The sequence below is a fragment of the Pempheris klunzingeri genome, chromosome 5 (genome assembly GCF_042242105.1).
Source record: "Pempheris klunzingeri isolate RE-2024b chromosome 5, fPemKlu1.hap1, whole genome shotgun sequence".
Classification (NCBI taxonomy): Eukaryota; Metazoa; Chordata; class Actinopteri; order Acropomatiformes; family Pempheridae; genus Pempheris; species Pempheris klunzingeri.
Genome location: NC_092016.1, coordinates 9,522,370 through 9,540,041, shown reverse-complemented (window position 1 = coordinate 9,540,041; position 17,672 = coordinate 9,522,370). Strand labels below are relative to the sequence as shown.

General features: G+C 42.5%; 2 protein-coding genes across 3 annotated transcripts; one reads left to right on the top strand and one right to left on the bottom strand.

Moving 5' to 3' along the window:
• Positions 1 to 104: 104 nt before the first annotated feature.
• hal (histidine ammonia-lyase) lies at positions 105 to 6,399 on the bottom strand. Its single transcript, XM_070831195.1, has 20 exons — positions 6,149 to 6,399; positions 5,873 to 5,933; positions 5,568 to 5,595; positions 5,412 to 5,486; positions 5,254 to 5,326; positions 5,059 to 5,125; positions 4,904 to 4,941; positions 4,685 to 4,810; positions 4,413 to 4,552; positions 4,181 to 4,228; positions 3,864 to 4,011; positions 3,651 to 3,746; positions 3,125 to 3,183; positions 2,852 to 2,932; positions 2,684 to 2,749; positions 2,428 to 2,593; positions 2,103 to 2,237; positions 1,077 to 1,185; positions 877 to 946; positions 105 to 746 (listed from the first exon to the last, which is right to left on the bottom strand). The coding sequence occupies exons 1-20, from the start codon at positions 6,393 to 6,395 to the stop codon at positions 615 to 617; spliced, it is 1,965 nt and encodes a 654-aa protein (XP_070687296.1). The 5' UTR covers positions 6,396 to 6,399; the 3' UTR covers positions 105 to 614.
• LOC139201778 (ETS domain-containing protein Elk-3-like) lies at positions 3,649 to 16,516 on the top strand. 2 transcript variants are annotated; one of them, XM_070831194.1, is made up of 5 exons: positions 3,649 to 3,808; positions 11,564 to 11,772; positions 12,149 to 12,925; positions 14,738 to 14,860; positions 15,740 to 16,516. In XM_070831194.1, exons 2-5 carry the CDS (start codon positions 11,566 to 11,568, stop codon positions 15,836 to 15,838), a joined length of 1,206 nt encoding a protein of 401 aa, XP_070687295.1. In that variant the 5' UTR covers positions 3,649 to 3,808; positions 11,564 to 11,565; the 3' UTR covers positions 15,839 to 16,516. The 2 variants fall into 2 exon arrangements, with proteins under 2 accessions (XP_070687295.1, XP_070687294.1); XM_070831193.1 differs by lacking the exon at positions 3,649 to 3,808 and adding an exon at positions 8,610 to 8,904.
• The last annotated feature ends 1,156 nt before the right edge of the window (positions 16,517 to 17,672 follow it).

Below are 17,672 nucleotides of genomic sequence, written 5' to 3'. Positions count from 1 at the left end.
TGATAAACAGACAAAAGTTATCATATTATTAAGTGATGCAATTTCTGTCAACCACAAACATTCCTTTAATGTACAGTCATATTAACAGGAATACTGAGCAGAAAACAGGTTGTACATAATCATTAAAGAATGCAGCCTTAAAAAAAACTTTATTGTTGTGTTGTCGGAAATGTATGGATGTCAGTTATTTAAGATTTTATATAATCACACCAGAAAAAACATCATTTAATCATAGTATTGCTTGTGAGATATCATTAAAAAAATATTTGATATGAAACTGGTGCAATGGTTGAGGTAGTCATGTAGCAATACAAACTAAATTAGGCACATTTTAAAGGGACAACAAAAGTTCAGATAAATACAACTCTACTGCACAATGGTGTAGCGCACATTCAACACCCAATAATTATCAAGTCTTAAATTAGTAAGATATCCTATGGATTAAAAAAGGTCAGAAGTGAAAGCATTAATTTAGTCTATGAGGGTAAAACAACATTTCATCTTCAAATCAATGTTTAATCTTCAGTCAAAGCTTTTGGTTGATTTGCTTTTAAATCCAATAAATGATGTTTTTAATTTTAGTTACTGCAAAATAACTAAAGTTGTACATGCTTTCACTCAAGACGAACACGCTTCCTTGGCGATGCTGGAGACTCCAGAGAGAAGGCCGTAGGAGAGATGGGACGGGACTCTGGGATGTACTCTGTCTGATACTTGTCGATATACGGTTTGGCCACATTCCACACCTGAGCAGAAAACATAAACACAGAACTTAAAAATAACCGTTCTCCATCCGTATGTGTACACATAGTTTAGACACATTTTACAGCCACAATAAGAATTAACAGCGTTCCCTCCATAAGATTTGACACTTGCCTTCTGGTCAAGTAGAAGACGGTGAACAGCTTCGATGTCTGGAGACATGAATCTGTCTTTAATCCAAGGTCTGTTAATGGCGGAACAGTTGAGAGTATGAGAGAGAGGCAGAAGTGGAACAGTGGATAAATATTAACTGTCCTGCACATCATTTCAGTAGACTAAAAGTTGTGTACCTTGGCCACATCTGTTTGACTTACTTGACCACATTGCGCACAAGTTCATAGACCTTCTCCAGCGGAGTGGTGGTACGAAGAGGGCGGAGGAACTCGATACCCTGACAGGCTGCCAACAGCTCTATCGCAAGAACTAATCACAGAAAACATCCGTTAGATCTGGAGAAATGCATAATGCTGCTAACTAGTTCACTATTTGAGATTATTTGATAAAGGATACTGTTTTTTTACCAAATTAAATGGACATAACGCTGATTAATGCTAAACACAGCTTTAGAAAGGCTTCAGCACTCAATCATAAATGTTCTGAATTTTAGGTTCCTTCACGTAAAAATGCATTTTGATTTACATGTATTCAAATATTTTTTTAAAAATCACCAGGGAGCATCACATGAATTAAATGTAATATGTCCATGTGGAGAAGCCACAGGGCATCACAAAAACACAGTACTCTTCCAATACCATTATAGATCGTCTACATTTTCAGCAGTCATAAACATATTACAGTATAAACCTGCTCTTTGTACTTGTACAGCACTACATCACTACATTTCAGCTACTAATGTGTCTTGCTCTTTTAATGTGAGTTATTTTCACAAAACACGTGAAGATGAAAAATAATTTAGCCTCAGAGGCTTTGATTTAGTCATGTATTATTTTTTAACCTGTAGTTTTATGGTTAACCATTATATCCACTCGATGAGCTTTGATAAACGCTAATGTTTGCTGATCCACTTTTATCCACATTTGGTGTACACTGGCAACATTTTCAGCCGCTACCTTTGAACTTTCTTGTGGATGTTGCTTCTTGTTGCTTTCAAAGCTAACAAATCTCTTTTTTAAACTATGTAGCAGCTTGTGTAACTGCGATTCGGTTATCACTCTAAAGTGACTCATTTTTCATTTGGCATTACATTTTGACTGATTTGGTTTATTTGATGCCAGTGCAAAGACCACTACTTAAGTCTTACAGCACCTACATTTGAAAACCATTACTAATTTGATATTGTAATAATCCAATCATGGCCAGATTTTGAATAAAAAACATACCTTGTTCCACATGCTCCACGACCCTCAGGGCCTTCCTAGCAGCCCAGCCTCCCATGGACACATGGTCCTCTGTGGCAGCACTGGTGGACAAGGAGTCCACAGAAGACGGATGACACAAAACTTTATTCTCTGAAACTAGAGAGTACAAAAATAGAGAAAAAGAGTTTTTTTAAAAAAGATATAAATACAGATAAATGAAATAAAAAAGGCTGTTTACCTTCATAACACATCTACTTTCTGTTCAATCATTATTCAATAGTAAATCCTATTTAATTCAACCAACAAAAATTAAATTTTAATTAAATGTCATTGATTGCACACTAACCCAAGGCAGCAGCGGTGCAATGAGCAATCATGAAGCCTGAGTTGAGTCCTCCCTCATTGACGAGGAAGGCAGGCAGCTCACTCAGAGAGGGGTTACACAACCTTTCAATCCTCCTCTCACTGATTGAGGCCAGCTCATGGACTGCAATGGCTAAAAAGTCCAGAGCCTAAGAGAAAGCAAAGGGCAACGATAGAGAGAAGAACAAATTCTACAACAAATACCAAAATGATGCTATGTTAGTCACAAATATACAAACCTTAGCTGGGTATTCGCCATGGAAATTCCCACCTGAAATGGTCTCACCTCTTTCAGCAAATACCATCTTATACAGCCGTTAAGAAAAATAGAGTGCAGTGACACAAGCGGCACATCTAGATTCACCTAACGGTCTATTTTTCCTCATCTTTATACCAGGGAAGGATACGGGATTGTCAGTGGCACTGTTGATTTCTGTATTGATGATGTTTTTGACAAAATTTATCGTGTCGTTGGTGACTCCATGAACCTGTGTACAGAAACAGAAAGGTACGCTCAGAAACAACTGAACACTTGAGCACTGTCCAACTCAAATTCCAAAAATCAGAATGCTTTTCCAAATTGAGAGTGTAAGCCTCAAGGGTGCACAGATTGTGAAGTCCCAAAGAAGAAACTTGTGATTTTGGGATACAAAAATAAACTCGACTTGACTTGAGGTTACCTGAGGACAGCATCGCATGGTGTAGGCATCCTGGACTCTGTCACAGAACCGGTGACTCTCTGGAAAAACATACCAACGCCAGATGACACGCATTAACTACTACATGTTTAAGGGCGCAATGCAGGCATGCTATTACCCAAAGCTGTACTTTATTAATCACTCCAGAGAGATACACCCTCTGCATTTGACCTGCTCTAACTACTTATGAGCTGTGGGCAGCCGCAGTGCAATGCACCAGCTCTAAAACCAGTGCTGTGACCAAGGTAGAAATTTTCCATGTAGATGTATGTGTTTTGGATGGGAGGAAACTCCCACAAACATGGGGATACTGCTATATGTAAATACCACACATCGGGACCCTGTAAGCCATACATAGGTTTGAACACAGGATCTTCTTTCTGTGAGGCAATGGAGCTGTCCAGGTCTATTTGGACATGCATATGGATGTGTGTATAACAGTAACTGTGTGATTATTTTATAATGTTGTGTTACATGTTTGTTTTAGAATCTGGGTTTGTCCTCTGACCTGCAATTTGAGATGGATGGTGATCAGAGTCCAGCAGCGATCGGAAGCGTAGGGCCACCTCTATCTGTCCGGGGTGGGGACGCAGCGAGTGGATGTCTGCCGGAGGAGACCAGAGAATGAGGAAGAACGGAACAGATACAGAATCTTGGAAGTGTGAGGTATGTATTTCCATTTAATTTTGTGACTTTGCTCAGCACCACTGCTGCTGCTCACCACTGTCAAAGGCCTTGGTGGTTCCCTTTAGCACCTCCAGGGTCAGAGCGGCAATGATGTCTGCCTGCCGAGCAATGGCCAGGGCTCGCTCCACGGCCTCCGCCCCCAGAGAGGTGATCATCTGGGTCCCATTGATCAGAGCGAGACCCTGTAACGGAAAGACTGAGGGTGAGATGGATTTATTTTCCACCAGGATAATGAAATGCAGTGTAAATGTATGTACCTGAGAAGAGACAATGCATTCCCAGTGAACCCTGGGCCACGTTCTTTAGAGCAGGCAAATCAAATATGAGAGCATTGTTGGTTTTAAACATTACCTCTTTAGGCTTTAGTGATATTGGCTTCAGTCCATGGGCCTCCAGGACCTGGTCAGAGATGAAAGGAGAAAAAAAACATGGAAAAGGTCAAGGATCATCAAAAAGCAAACATGTTGTCCAATTGGACCTTGCAACCTCTTCAAAAAAGGTACATTTCCTGCAGCATGAAGTAAGTTATTGTTGTACCACAATGGTAAAAATGTCCTGACAATTCTAGCTATTAAAATCTCACATATTTGGCATCTGCCCAGCCGCTCTTGGGAGACCACATCCTACCCTCTCCCATCAGCCCCAGGGCCAGGTGAGAAAGGGGTGCCAGGTCTCCACTAGCACCCACTGTTCCCTTCTCTGGGACGAAGGAGAGGCAGGAAGCTGCAGGGTGCAAAGTGAGTTGGAGATGAGGATTAGTCATATGACAGTCACCAATACTGATCTCTAAAGCAGCAGTTGACTGAGCCCGATTTCCGCGGTCAGCCAAGGTAAAGTGAGAGTCAGGTGATTTACCATTAAAGGCTTGGATCATGGCATGAAGGGTTTCCAAAGAAATTCCACTGTGGCCTTTAGCCAGAACATTGATCCTCAGAGCGAGCAGCATGCGGGTTCTCTCTGGACTTAGCGGGTTTCCCACACCTACGCACCACAGCACACATTGTCAGGTTTACTAAATATCTTGAAGTTTTAAAATCTAGACAAATGAATGAGCTTTTCAGGGAGTTTTACTACCTGCTGAGTGTGACCGCACCAGGTTCTCCTGCAACTCCCTGTGGAACAAGAAGTGCATGGCCATCAGTCAGCACATGAAAACGGCTCATTCTCCAACAGAAGCTCCAACAAAGACAACATGTTACTATTATTCTTATATAAAATATTGTCTTTACTTGAGCTTGCTGACAGGAATGACTGTTCTGGCAAATTTCCCAAAACCTGTTGTGATTCCATAGACAACTGGAGGAAAAGAAAGAAAAAGAGAGATTTGAATGCATGGGATCGTTGATATCTGAAATGCTTTAATTTTGCAGTAGCTGGTTAATATTAAAAGCATTTAAGGTTGTTTTACTTAAATGTATCATAACCTTTGTTTTCTTTTACAATGGTGTCCAAAAGCTCTCTGGATTGCACAACCTTTCTTTCTGCCTCCGGAGTCAGCTGAAAGTTTTGGTAAAGGTAATGATTACGTTAAGTCAAAGATTACCAAAGACTATGACAACAAATACAATTTGTTGATCATTACCTTTATCTTGTAGAGCCCCCTTCCTAAGTTGACCAGATCTGTCGATGTCAGGCTGTTGCCATCCAGGGAAATATACTGCACAGGGAGCCTTGTGTTACACAGAAGTAGTCAGTAAAGTATGTTTTGAATTTTAACAGAGAACAGATAAACACTTACTTCTCCAGGTTCTCTGTATGCTGCTGTACTATTTCACATTGTTTAATTAAGGATAACATTCAGCAAAAAAATTTTTAATGTTTTATTTTATTTCAGAAATTACAAAACCTCATGTTATGCTAGTAGATATATGACTCAGATTTATTTTATCCTTTCAGAAGTCAGTGTTTCCCACATTTGAAAACAATATAATAGTATGAATGAAATGAAAAACTGATTTACTAAATAGTATTTAGTATCAAAGACAGCACCCAAGTAGCCATTGTAATTAATGTGGCACAAATATTCAGCTAGTTTAAGGATACAGATGAGAAACTCCAGGCTCACACGGGATGTAGTCAGGAGACATAGTATCGCCGTCAATAGCTGTAAGAACACAATAATAATAATAATAATAATAATACACATAGTAATGCGCACATTTCTTCCCATTGGTAGATTACATGATCACATTTAACGTCTCTGTTGTCCTTACATAACTGACCATGCGCAATTACGCACAGGTAGTGGTAAAGAAATCTCCACTGTCCCCCAAATGTGATGCATACATTTCCTATGTTTTATAAGCATATGGTCATTACCAATCTCGACAAAGTCATTATCCTCCAGTACATCCTCGATGGTGTCATCCGCGTCCAACAAACCCAAACCCTGGCACCTGCGCACAACAAAACGGGCGTCCTTTACAGCCGTGATGCCGCCGTTGTCTGGTTTGTTCTTCATGTAGCGTTTGAGAGCCTCTTGTCCGAGCCACCGGATGGTGTTGGTGGTGTCCCGGCAGGGCACTGCCAGCCACTCATCTCGGATGTGGACAGTAAAACGAGGCATTGCGCTTCAGCGGGACTCTGCAGCAGTGAGTGCTGCTCGCCGCTCTCCAAGGTACCACCTTCAGCCGCCCGAAGTCCAGCCGCCAATCAGACGCACCGCTGGGGGGCCACGCCTCGCAGGTGACCCTCCTCTGACCACAGGTCGGTCACACCAATATTTGGACAGATTGACCCAAATGCGTTCACGTGATTGAACCACAGAAACGCACCGTTGTTTGGAGAATCCAAACGTGAAGTCTGCTCTACACTTTGACCGCTTTAACACGAGTTCACAGGTGGACTGTATTCTATTTAAAGTGTAACAACCAAACCAGTTATTTTGTGACTGTCGACAACATAATCAAATGAATGTTATTCTCAATATGACTAAATCATACATTAATTGGAAAAGAGATGACGGACGTATTCTATTTATTTATTAATTACTGATGCCTTCACAGGCCACAGGTTTGTAGTTAGTTTATTATTTCCGTGTCACGCCACATCTGGTTCCTCCAATATCAGATTACACTCATCACTTTACAAAGCATCTTCAGTAAACTATACACAACAGAAAAAGGATCACCGCATTATAAAGTACTCCTGTATTCTTTAAAATAACATTTGAAATGACACTATGCGACATACCTACAGTCTATCCTGACAAAGAGCTTTTTTTCTCATATCCTGACTCTAAGTAACCAGTTAATCTAAATGTTTATATGTTGCTGTTTTAGGAGGTGGAGACAGTGTTATGAACATTTGCAACATTTATTGATCCAGCACAATGTTTGGTAGTAGGGTTACACCAATGTAATTTTATGATTATTTTATATTTTGCTCTGCAGAATAGAGCTCACAAACAAATACAAAAAGGATTTTGCAGGGTTTTTTTATTAGAGTAAATTGATTCAAACATTTTAAGTTAATTCAGTTCACCTCAAACTGATTTAGTGTTTTTACATCACTGTTAGGTAGAAACACCATCACCGCCATGACCTGTGGCTCCGAATTACAGTTGGCTCATATCAAAGATTAAAGGCTTACATGTGTTACAACTGTAACCACATATCAAACCTTCAACTAATATCAAAAATTACTCTTTCATTAGATTATATTAGATTTGACATATTTCTTTAAAAATTCATCTTGCATCACAGAGCAAAGCCCGTTTCATAACTAAACAATACATGCATTACAAAACAAGCATCCACTGCTTGACCTACAGAGGTGCGCAGGTCCTGAAACACACCAGCTGGGTGTGTTACACCAGATCCTCTGTGTAACATTACCTGTGGCCTACTGAGAGCCCTGTACTCCGACTGAACAAACTGACCAAGGAACAAAAATAGTTTGAAATCTGTTCAATCTTAACTGTAGGACAATCAGTCTTTAATTAAAAAAGTTGATGCTCACCAAATATAACACAAGAGGGATCAAGTGCAGTGCAACAGAGACTATTTAAATCTTTCTGACTAAATGTATCCTGCCTCCTCATGTCCCCTTGGTTGAGTTGGTCTAAAGTGCATATCTGTGTCACATGTTAACCCCCTCTTCCTCTCTGTCCTTCAATAATATCAAATAAAGGCAAAATGTAAATTTTGTGTAAATAGGGTAATCACCAGTCTTTGCCCATTCATTCATAGAAATGTATTCAAAACTACACTGACAAAATAAATCCCTGAATGTATTTTTCATTAAACATGTTTTTGATTTTAAGTTTTTCTCAACACAATTTAAGACACAAAAACAAAAAAGCACAAAAAAAAGAAAGATACATACTAAAGCATTTGTGCCACCAACTAATCTTCGTATACATGAACAGTATTTTCACAGTGTAATGTATTGTAATCCATACTATATGCAGGCTAAAAATGTATGTAATTTCTCATTTCTTTTGCATTTTATTTTAATAGTATCTAATCTGTTGTCTAACCTCTTTGTCTGTCCCTGTGCTGCTCTAAAATGTGAATATCCCCACTATGAATGCTTTCCTAAATTGTGTTTCTAAAAGTACAGCATATGATGTTTAACTGAAGTTGACATTTTTTCATACTCTGACGATGATTTAATCCAATTCACAAAATTAAATAGGGTGAAGACTCCAAACCCACATGACATTTGGGCTTGTGAACAGCAAATGTTCGAACTAACGAGGCTCACCTGAATGCACCACAGTAGGCTGCGGTCTGATGATGTCAGTTCAGGGGCTGTAGGGAGTTTCTGTATCGCCATGTGTGCCGACACAGAGTAGGCTTACTGCTGGCCGTCAGCGGGCAGGCAGAGGAGGAGAGGAGGGGAGGAAAAGTGTGTTTACACAGACGGCAAACTGCCTGGGGAATCGTAGGGGAGAGGAAGTCAGCCGGCTCTGTGTCTGCCTGCTCCAACTTCCTGCTCAGAAAGAGAAAAAGCCCAGGATCCTATTTCAGTCCAGCACAACTGTGTAGACCAGAAGTAAGCATGGAAAAACAAGGAATCACACAAGCCTCACCGTAAAGTTTCACGGAGGGAAAACGACCAAGACATCGCAGGTAACATAAAATAAACTGACACCTCTCTATGAAGAGCGCTTTGTTGGCACGTAGAGGGTGAAATAATGCATGATGGGTAGTATTAGCGATAGTTTTCACACTTTAAATGAATTTCCTCTGATGTAATGTCTGTGCTTTGGGTTAAACTCTTTCGGATCCGGTGTGGTTTTTTCAGTTTTAAGCAAGAATAGATCACATTTAGGGTCGGACGCAATTGTGCCGTCTTCCGGTCCGAGCAACATCTTGAAAATGAGTCAGTGGGGCAGAATAGATGGTTTCAGACCTCTGTGCAAAACAGTTTGTGCAACTTTCAAGTCCCGGATACAACTGAGGAGAGGCAAACAAAAGACGAGCGATACGCCGTCAGCATCAGAGTCCACGGTTTTAAAGATGCTTTTCGTTTGGGCCCCTGTTGAATTTTCCACCGTCTGCCAACAGGAAGAGAGCAGATTTAGTCATGGCTAAGTAATGTCTGCACACACCATCTAATCACATTAGGAGTTTCCGTTCAGCCAACACACTGATGGCTTTGTGCGCACTGCGAGACTTCTCAGCCTGAGCATCCGCAGCAGGGCTCCACATCCCCGACCAAAACCACCACAATGTCCCTGTAATATTCCTAGAGAGAGCTGCACCGCGCCTGCGGTTCACACATTGGCTGACTTAGCTCTCTGTAGGGCCGCTGTGTGGGGGGTTTATCTCTCGATCATAATATTAATGTGAGGTGTCAGTAGTGAGGTTGATATCACATCTTACTGCAGCTGATAAAGCCTGGTTTCTGTAGCACATGGTTTGATCTACAGTAGCTGCTCGAAGTCCCTCTGTGCTATTTGCAGCATCCTGCAAAGGTGAATGTATATAAGTCACACTGGCCTAATTGTAGACCTGGCATCTCAGCGGCCCTGAAGAGGCAGGCATACTTTAGTTGTTTTAAAAGCAGAACCAAAGTCTGGGTTCAGGGTGGGTTAAAGGGTGGAACTGTGGAAAGGGGACAATCATTTGATCTTTTGACCTTTCTGCCTTTGGGATTTTTGTGGGAAGTGTGGCAGGGCCAGGGAAAAGCTTCCCTGCTGTGGGATCTCCTCTCCTCACCATTTGTCCTTGGAAGTAGAATAGGAGGAAGTCCTGACTTTGACAGGTTTGTAGTTTCACATGGCAGATGGAAAACTCAGGGGATAGCGAGTGTCGGAAATGAGTTCAGCTCGCTCTCTCTCTGTCTGTGTCTCCTCTCTGGACAGAGAACAGAGTCATGTAGTGGTTGAAAAGCCAGACTGTTATCAATGTCAGTCACTAATCACTCCTCACGTCCACAGAAAATAATACAGGTTGAGAACACAGTCAGGTCCATCAGCATGTGTAGGCCTGTGTGTAGCATAAAATTCTCAATTCTAGTGTCAAAACCACATCTAAGCCATACTTTATTTGAGGAATATAAATATGTTTCTTGATAACACCCTTTTTATTTAACAAAAGAAGCCAAAACGCTCACACAGGCAGCTGAAGAATAAATCTGGATAAATAAAATTGCCAAAACCACAAAGCAGGAATCAGAAAAGACTACAGACCTGATGAGGCATTTAATGACAACTCTGGATACTTGACAGTTTTTGATACTTGCGGTCAGCACTAAAAAAAAAATTTGAACCATAACTGTATGTGTCTCTCCGGTGTACGTCTACAACAAATAATTATTCTGATCTACAAGACTGAGAGAATCGTCCAATTCTAACATTTGAGATGCTGAAGGCAACAAAGTTTTGGTATTTTAGCTCGATAAATTACTTAAGTAATTGGTTATCTACACATTGGCCAGTTTATTATTTATCATTCAACTAGTGGGTTAATCCTCTCAGACTACTCTGGTGTTACTGTCTGTGGTGACAGAAACCGCCCCCTCCTCTATTAATATATGTGCTCCTAGCAGGCAGACAGGAGCTCCGAGGCTGCACATTCCTCTATTAAAGGAATAACCCACCCTGGGCCCGTCATACTTCCTGTGGAGAGAGGGCCAGGTTGAACCGCAGCATATTTCTGGCTTGAGCTGTTGTTCCTCCTTATGCCTTTTTTCTCTTCTGCTGCTGCTGCTACATTACACTACACTCTTTAACACACACTGTTCTATTCATCACCAGTCTACTCTTCCTTACACCACATGTTACAGCTCAAACAGGCCGTTCCCTCCTCAGACAGTAACCTAATTTAGTCTGTATGCGGTAAAGCACACCAGCAAGACAGGAATCGGGTGGGGGGGGCATTTAATTAAGATGAAACGTCAGCTCTGCTTGTTCTAAACAGTCTCTTTAAATACAGAAGGTATGTTTTCATCAGGAAGATGGTTCATACAGTTCTAAAATATAGAAAATAATGAGCACACTAGATTGCAAAAAGTACCGGGCTTGTCTCGCTTTGAGGTTTTTGCTTATTAGGTAATTGTAGCATCTGTCAGGTGCTGTATGTGTAGGGAGTTTCAGTGCTTTCTCTGCTTGCTGACATCTCTGTGTGTTGATGTTCCATTTTTGTCCTGTGTAGAAAAAAGGCCACATGAGGAAGATCTCAAATATCAGCATATGATGATTTTAAAAGTAGCCAACGAGGGCTTCGATGTTGTTGCTGAGTCCAGTTAATTCACTCTTCTCACTCTGATCCTGTGTTGCTGCAGGTATGGACAGTGCCATCACTCTGTGGCAGTTCCTGCTGCAACTGCTGCTGGACCAAAGTCACAAGCACCTGATATGTTGGACGTCCACCGACGGAGAGTTTAAGCTCTTGAAGTCAGAGGAAGTGGCCAAGCTGTGGGGGCTACGCAAGAACAAGACCAACATGAACTACGACAAGCTGAGCAGAGCCCTGCGCTACTACTACGACAAGGTGAATTAAAGTGACTGTGTTTATGTGCAGGAGCCGCCCCGGTGTAACAGTTCAACTAGTCATTCTGTTACAGCTCTTGTAACTGACAGTACCTGAAGGCATGTGAGAGGAGTGTAGTACCATGACAATCTCTTTGTTGTTCTTCTCTTTACACCCACAATCTCCCCTGTTAGACACTTCCACTTCCTCTTTCTCATCAAATACACAGTAGAAATCCGCCTGTGATGTCGCACTCAAACGCACAGTTTCAGTGTGGTATTTTGCCTTCACTTAAATGTCATCATCCCCAGATAATCTATGTGTGGTCTTTTATTATTTTCTAGATTGATACCAGTTTGCTTCTCCTCATCATTAATGGTGTTTGTCTGTTTTACAGAATATCATCAAGAAGGTGATTGGCCAGAAGTTTGTCTACAAGTTTGTGTCCTTCCCTGAGATCCTGAAGATGGACCCCCAGGCGGTGGAGATGGGCCTGGCCTCTGGAAGGTTTCCCCTTCAGGAAGGAGAGGCCTCTGAGCTGGAGGTGGAGGAGGAGGAGGAAGAGGAAGGGGAGGAGGAAGCCCAGAGGAGGACCCTGGCAGTGCTGGGGGCGCAGCAGTGTCGGAACGACTACCTGCGCTCTGGTCTCTACTCGTCCTTCAGCATCAGCTCCCTGCATAACCAGCCCGAGCTGCTCCGTGCCCTGCGGGAGCGCCAGGACGAGCCACGCTCCGTCATCCGCTTTGGCACCAATGCCAACGAAAGTTGCTCCCCTCCCTCTATCAAATCCGAGTCCTACGTCTCCCCCAGGCAATCCAAACTCCACCCCCCATCCTCTCCCCACACCCAAGTCTCCCAGCTGGGCCGAAGCTGGAGCCCTGCAGCCAAGGAGGAGGAGGAGGACTCTGACCTGAGCGCTCAGCCCCTCAACCTCTCGTCTGGGCACAGGGAGCGAGCCCTGCAACCTCCTGAGAAGAGGAGCAGCGGTAGAAGTAGCTCCACTATTGGTAGTAGTAACCAAGGAGATGGACTCCCACCAAAAAGCAAAAAGCCCAAAGCTCTGGAGATCTCCGCCCCGTCCCTGCTGCTCGCAGGGAGTGACATCGGCTCCATCGCCCTCAACAGCCCAGCACTGCCGTCAGGCTCCCTCACTCCTGCCTTCTTCACTGCACAGGTGATTTACCAGAATAACACACACCGATAATGTCCTCAGGGCAGCATAACCAGTCCAGTATGATGGCGCTTTGGGGGGGCTGGTGACCCAGTCAGTTTGTTCCCCAGCATTTTGCATAATGTCTGCTGCAATAGACAGTTTAATTTGACTGGTAGGTTCTGGATACACACGAGACTGCTCTAAAACCTGCTTCATCTCTGTCTAGTTGAGACATGTTTACACACCCCAGTGCTACTCTTTGACAAATTTTTACATGTTATTTCTGAGAGATCCTGTCCCTCTGTGCCAGCCACAGTTGAAGTGCAGTGATAGCCCAAAAATAATCAAATCTCAGAAAGAAAGAGAATAATTCTGTGATGCTATCGGTTTCCGTCCCTTCTGTGCAGTGGCCTGGCTGGCCACGGGGAGATGATGGGATCTATCCAGAGTATGATGTCAGTGTCCCTAAAGTACTCACAGAGCAGCGAGACACATCTGACACAGCCTGGCATGTGTTGGTGGAAACACTACCGCTATATTTATTCAAGCAGTCACTTGAGCCAAAATTTCCTCAAGAAACAGACAGAGAGAAGACATAAAAAGGTCAATTGGTTTGATTTTAGGTTTGAATACGCACAGACACTTTCATGTCAAAAAGGAATTTTACAACCGAAACACAAATTTAAACTTATTTAATGAGTCATTGTCTGTGTTTGGTTTGGGATTAAACCTTTCAAATATTTTTGATAAACAGCTCTGTGAGGTAGAGGCCAAAATTACTGCTATGTAATGAATGTTTATGTGCTGCAAATAACAGGCCTTGAAGAAATATGACTACACTCAGAGAAACGTTAGAGACATAAAAGTGCTTGTAAAATGCAAATTTCCTCATGTAAAGTGCAGCAAATTCAGTTGTTGCTTTTTACCTTTTTTGGTTGCATTAACAAAATTACTGCTTGCTGGATTGATTCAGGTTTTGCAATACAAGTTTTAGATTATTCTCTGCAACAAATATAGAGCCAAACTCATCCAGTCTGACATTTTGGCTCAGTTTGATCTTTGCCACAACCCCAAAGGCTGTGCTCCAAGCAGCAACTGGTATTTGATCTATTTCATTAAATAGTGTGTTTACAGAAGAGTAGTTGGAAAGATTGCTCTGCCAGATCACATCCCCTCAGTGAGAAAGGCATTAATATCACACTAACACTGTCTGTTTATGGGGGTGCAAAAAGTGAGATCAGAGGAAAACAAGTGATTTACAGAAATCATCTGCAAGTCCAACCTCTGAGAGAGGGGAAGAGGCCCTAAGTGATGCCATATGCTCCAATAATTCCATTAATAATGGGAGCAGGGCTGGGTCCCTCCGCAACACTGCCTCACTTCTCTGAGGTGACACAGGGGAAAGTCGGGGGGAGGGGGAGAGAAGACCAGAGGAGAGAGAGGCAGAAATTGATTTCATATGTTTTCTCTCTTGTTGGCGTTCCAAGTGCTTGAGGACCCCCCCTTCCCCACCTCCACCCTCACCCCAATCAACAACAACCCCCACCATCCACGTCCTCCTCTCCTCCCCAAGTCACCCCTGTATTCTGGGGGAGAAACCACAGACTTCCTTCCTGCTCCGTCATCAGTTTGTTTTTCCAAACGCCAATACACGTCCATTTACCATTTCAGCATGTTTTGCATTAACTAAGCCCTCAGAGCAACGCTCTGCAACCAGTGTTTTTCTTTAAAAAAAAGGTTGTCTTCACTCTTTTCACATATTTACATGAAGCCTCTCTCCCTCTGTGCCCTCACCCCCCCCCCCCCCCCCCCCCCCCCCCCCCCCTTTCACAGACTCCCTCTGGTTTGCTGTTGGCTCACAGTCCGCTGTTGTCAGGCATCCACTTCTGGAGCAGCTTGAGCCCCGTCGCCCCGCTCAGCCCCGCCCGGCTGCAGGGCCACAGCTCCCTCTTTCAGGTAAGAAGCGTACACAGGTGTAGACGTGCAGAGGAGGAGAGAGGCCCAAATACAGCAGATAAGAAGAGAACGTGTGCTCAAAGGATTATTGTGTTGTAGTGGTTGAAAGCGGAGGAGGAAGTTGCGAAGCTGTGCAGGTGAAATTAGCACTGCTGTAAAATCCTCGTACTTCCCAGTAGTTTTTAAATTCAGGTGAGTAAAGTTTACGACGGGTACACTGTTTGAAGAGACGAAGATGATATCATTTACAAAAGGTAATAAAATGACTGGTCCTAGTTTTGTAGCCTAAACTTCATTTGTTTCTCATACTCAAAATGACGCCCTGTTATTATGTCACTAAAATTAAGTGGCACTCTTGAACATCTAGATTTTGTGTTTGTTTTTTTCAGGCGGGTTACTTGACTTTTTTTTTTTTTTTTAAACTAAAAAAAAACAAGCTGTTTTTGAGATCTGCAAAACAGCAGACACCCACGGTTGTGAAACTAGTCGAGACTTAGTAAGCAGGTCCGGCAGAGGTGTCCTGTTTCAGCGCTTGTGAGAGGGAGAGGAAATCCTGTGAATACTTCCTGTTTGAGCCCAGGGGAGCCGGTTTGAACAGGGTGGACTGGTTTGAGAGCTGCTCCTCATTTGTGAAACACACACATACCACACCCCCTCCGCAGGCACACACACACCATACCGGATTCTTTGTGCACAAATAATGTTGACTTCTTCTGTTGTAGAGGTACAGGGGACAGAGACGAAAAGGAAGAGGCACAATGAATAAAAAAACAGGAAACCAGAGCAGTGACAATGCTGCAGTTCCTCACCGGAAAGCAGCTTTCATAGAGCCTCCGTCCCCTCCTCGCTAACTCTCCGCCCCTTTCTCTTCCTCCACAGTTCCCCAGTCTAATCAACGGACACATGCCTGTCCCCCTGCCAAACCTGGAAGGAACACCCTCCTCTCTGCTCCTGTCCCCCACCACCCACAAATCCTGATCCAGGGTCTGTGAAACGCCTCCCATCTCCATCCATCACCTTCATCCATCATCATCTGCAGCAGTGATCTTGTCCGTCTTGTTAAATTCAGCGTCAGAAATGTCCTACGAGACAGTATGTGACCTCACTTTTTTGCACTTGAGTTGCTTAGGATTCCAGTGGTTGAAAGCACTTGGTAAAAGCCATATGCCACGATGTCTGTGAGACGTCGGGCTCTTTGTGATAAAGTACAGCACATTTCCACATGACCCTGTCCACGGTGGACAGTAGTGACACGTAGCTAGCTGCAAAAGACTAGCCAGCCGCTCATTCTCCGCAGAGAGCTTGGTTGATTTAATCCTGTAAAACAAAAAAAAAAAAAATAAATAAATATATAAAAACTTTTTTTTCCTTAAATGTTCAGCACAAAGTGAAACTGGTTGTTTCACTTGCGTGGTATTGTATCTATTGTATGCACTATGCTTCTCAGATAATACCGGCTGTGCCTTGTTGTCCCATTTCTTATTTTTTTTCCAAAAATCTTTTAATGAAGACGAGATTTCAAATCAATGGAAAACCTTTGTAACACTTGTAATGTTCTTTTTTTTATACTGGACTTGGTATACAGTTTGTATTCTGTATAATTTTGTATTGTGAAGAATGTCTTGTCATTTTCAATAAACAAAGCATTGAATGCTTGATGGAGCATTTTTTTTAAGTGTCTTAAACATTTTACAGTAGCAAAAACAAACTGAAATGTCCACAACAAGGGGAAAAACAAAACCAGTTCATGTGATTTCTGTTTAAACTTTAGATTTTATTTTTACTCTGGAAAAAAAACTCATGGGAGGGCATCTGCAACGAAATCCCACACCAATAACAATTATCCACAAATAAAGTTAAAGAATATAATACAAAACATCTCTTGTAACACTGTTAAATAGACTGTGACTCAGTATTGTATTCACTAGGGGCAGGACTATAGCTAGTGCTCCCTGAATTAGGAGTTCAGTGGCTGTGTGCTTCCTCATACAACAGAGCAGGCATGCAACACAACGATGGAGGCAATCCAGAAAAAAAGGGTCAATTTTTACATTTGACGGAGATGGGAATGGCAGAGAGGAGAACACATCTGTAATGCACAATGGCACCGTCGCAGATTTTAAACACTGGGAATTCACTTTGCGCCTCTTCTCTGTAACAGATTGGAGCAGATAATGTGTCGGATTGAGGTGGAAAATGACGAGAAGGTTGTTCACTGCAGCCGAATATCTTCTGAAGAATTTGGGAGGTGTAACTGATCCTGCAATGCCCTTGTTAAAAAATTCTATGTTGCCTTTATCTCCCTGCATTTGTTCATTGGTCACGACAGAGACCACAGCATCCTGGAATGATACGCCAGCATCTGACAAGAATATGATCTTTTTGCTCAGAGCGTGGCAGCACTGCTCTCATATTAGCGTCCAGTTAGGATAACACTATCAGCTGTATCAAAGCTGGCTTCAAAAACCTTCAGAGTAAATGGTCACAAATGGTGGGTGCAGCTGAGAACAGCACCGTGGCAACGGAGACAGAAAATCAAACCCTTTTTGAGTTGCTACAGAAACATCCCTGTGTTTGTCTGTGAGCCTTTCACTCCCACACACACACACCGAGGAGCTTTGAGGTGGAGTTATGTATGAAAATGGAAATAATGACAAAATATCACTAAAAAGACCACCACTTCAAAAAAAAATTAAAAATCTATACACATTGCATGTACTCATTAAAGTGACTGAGCCAGTTAGAAGTCTAGACAGTAGTTGTATTTAGCAGCAAATTCTCTTCTCAATAAATATAGATGTACAGTATATAA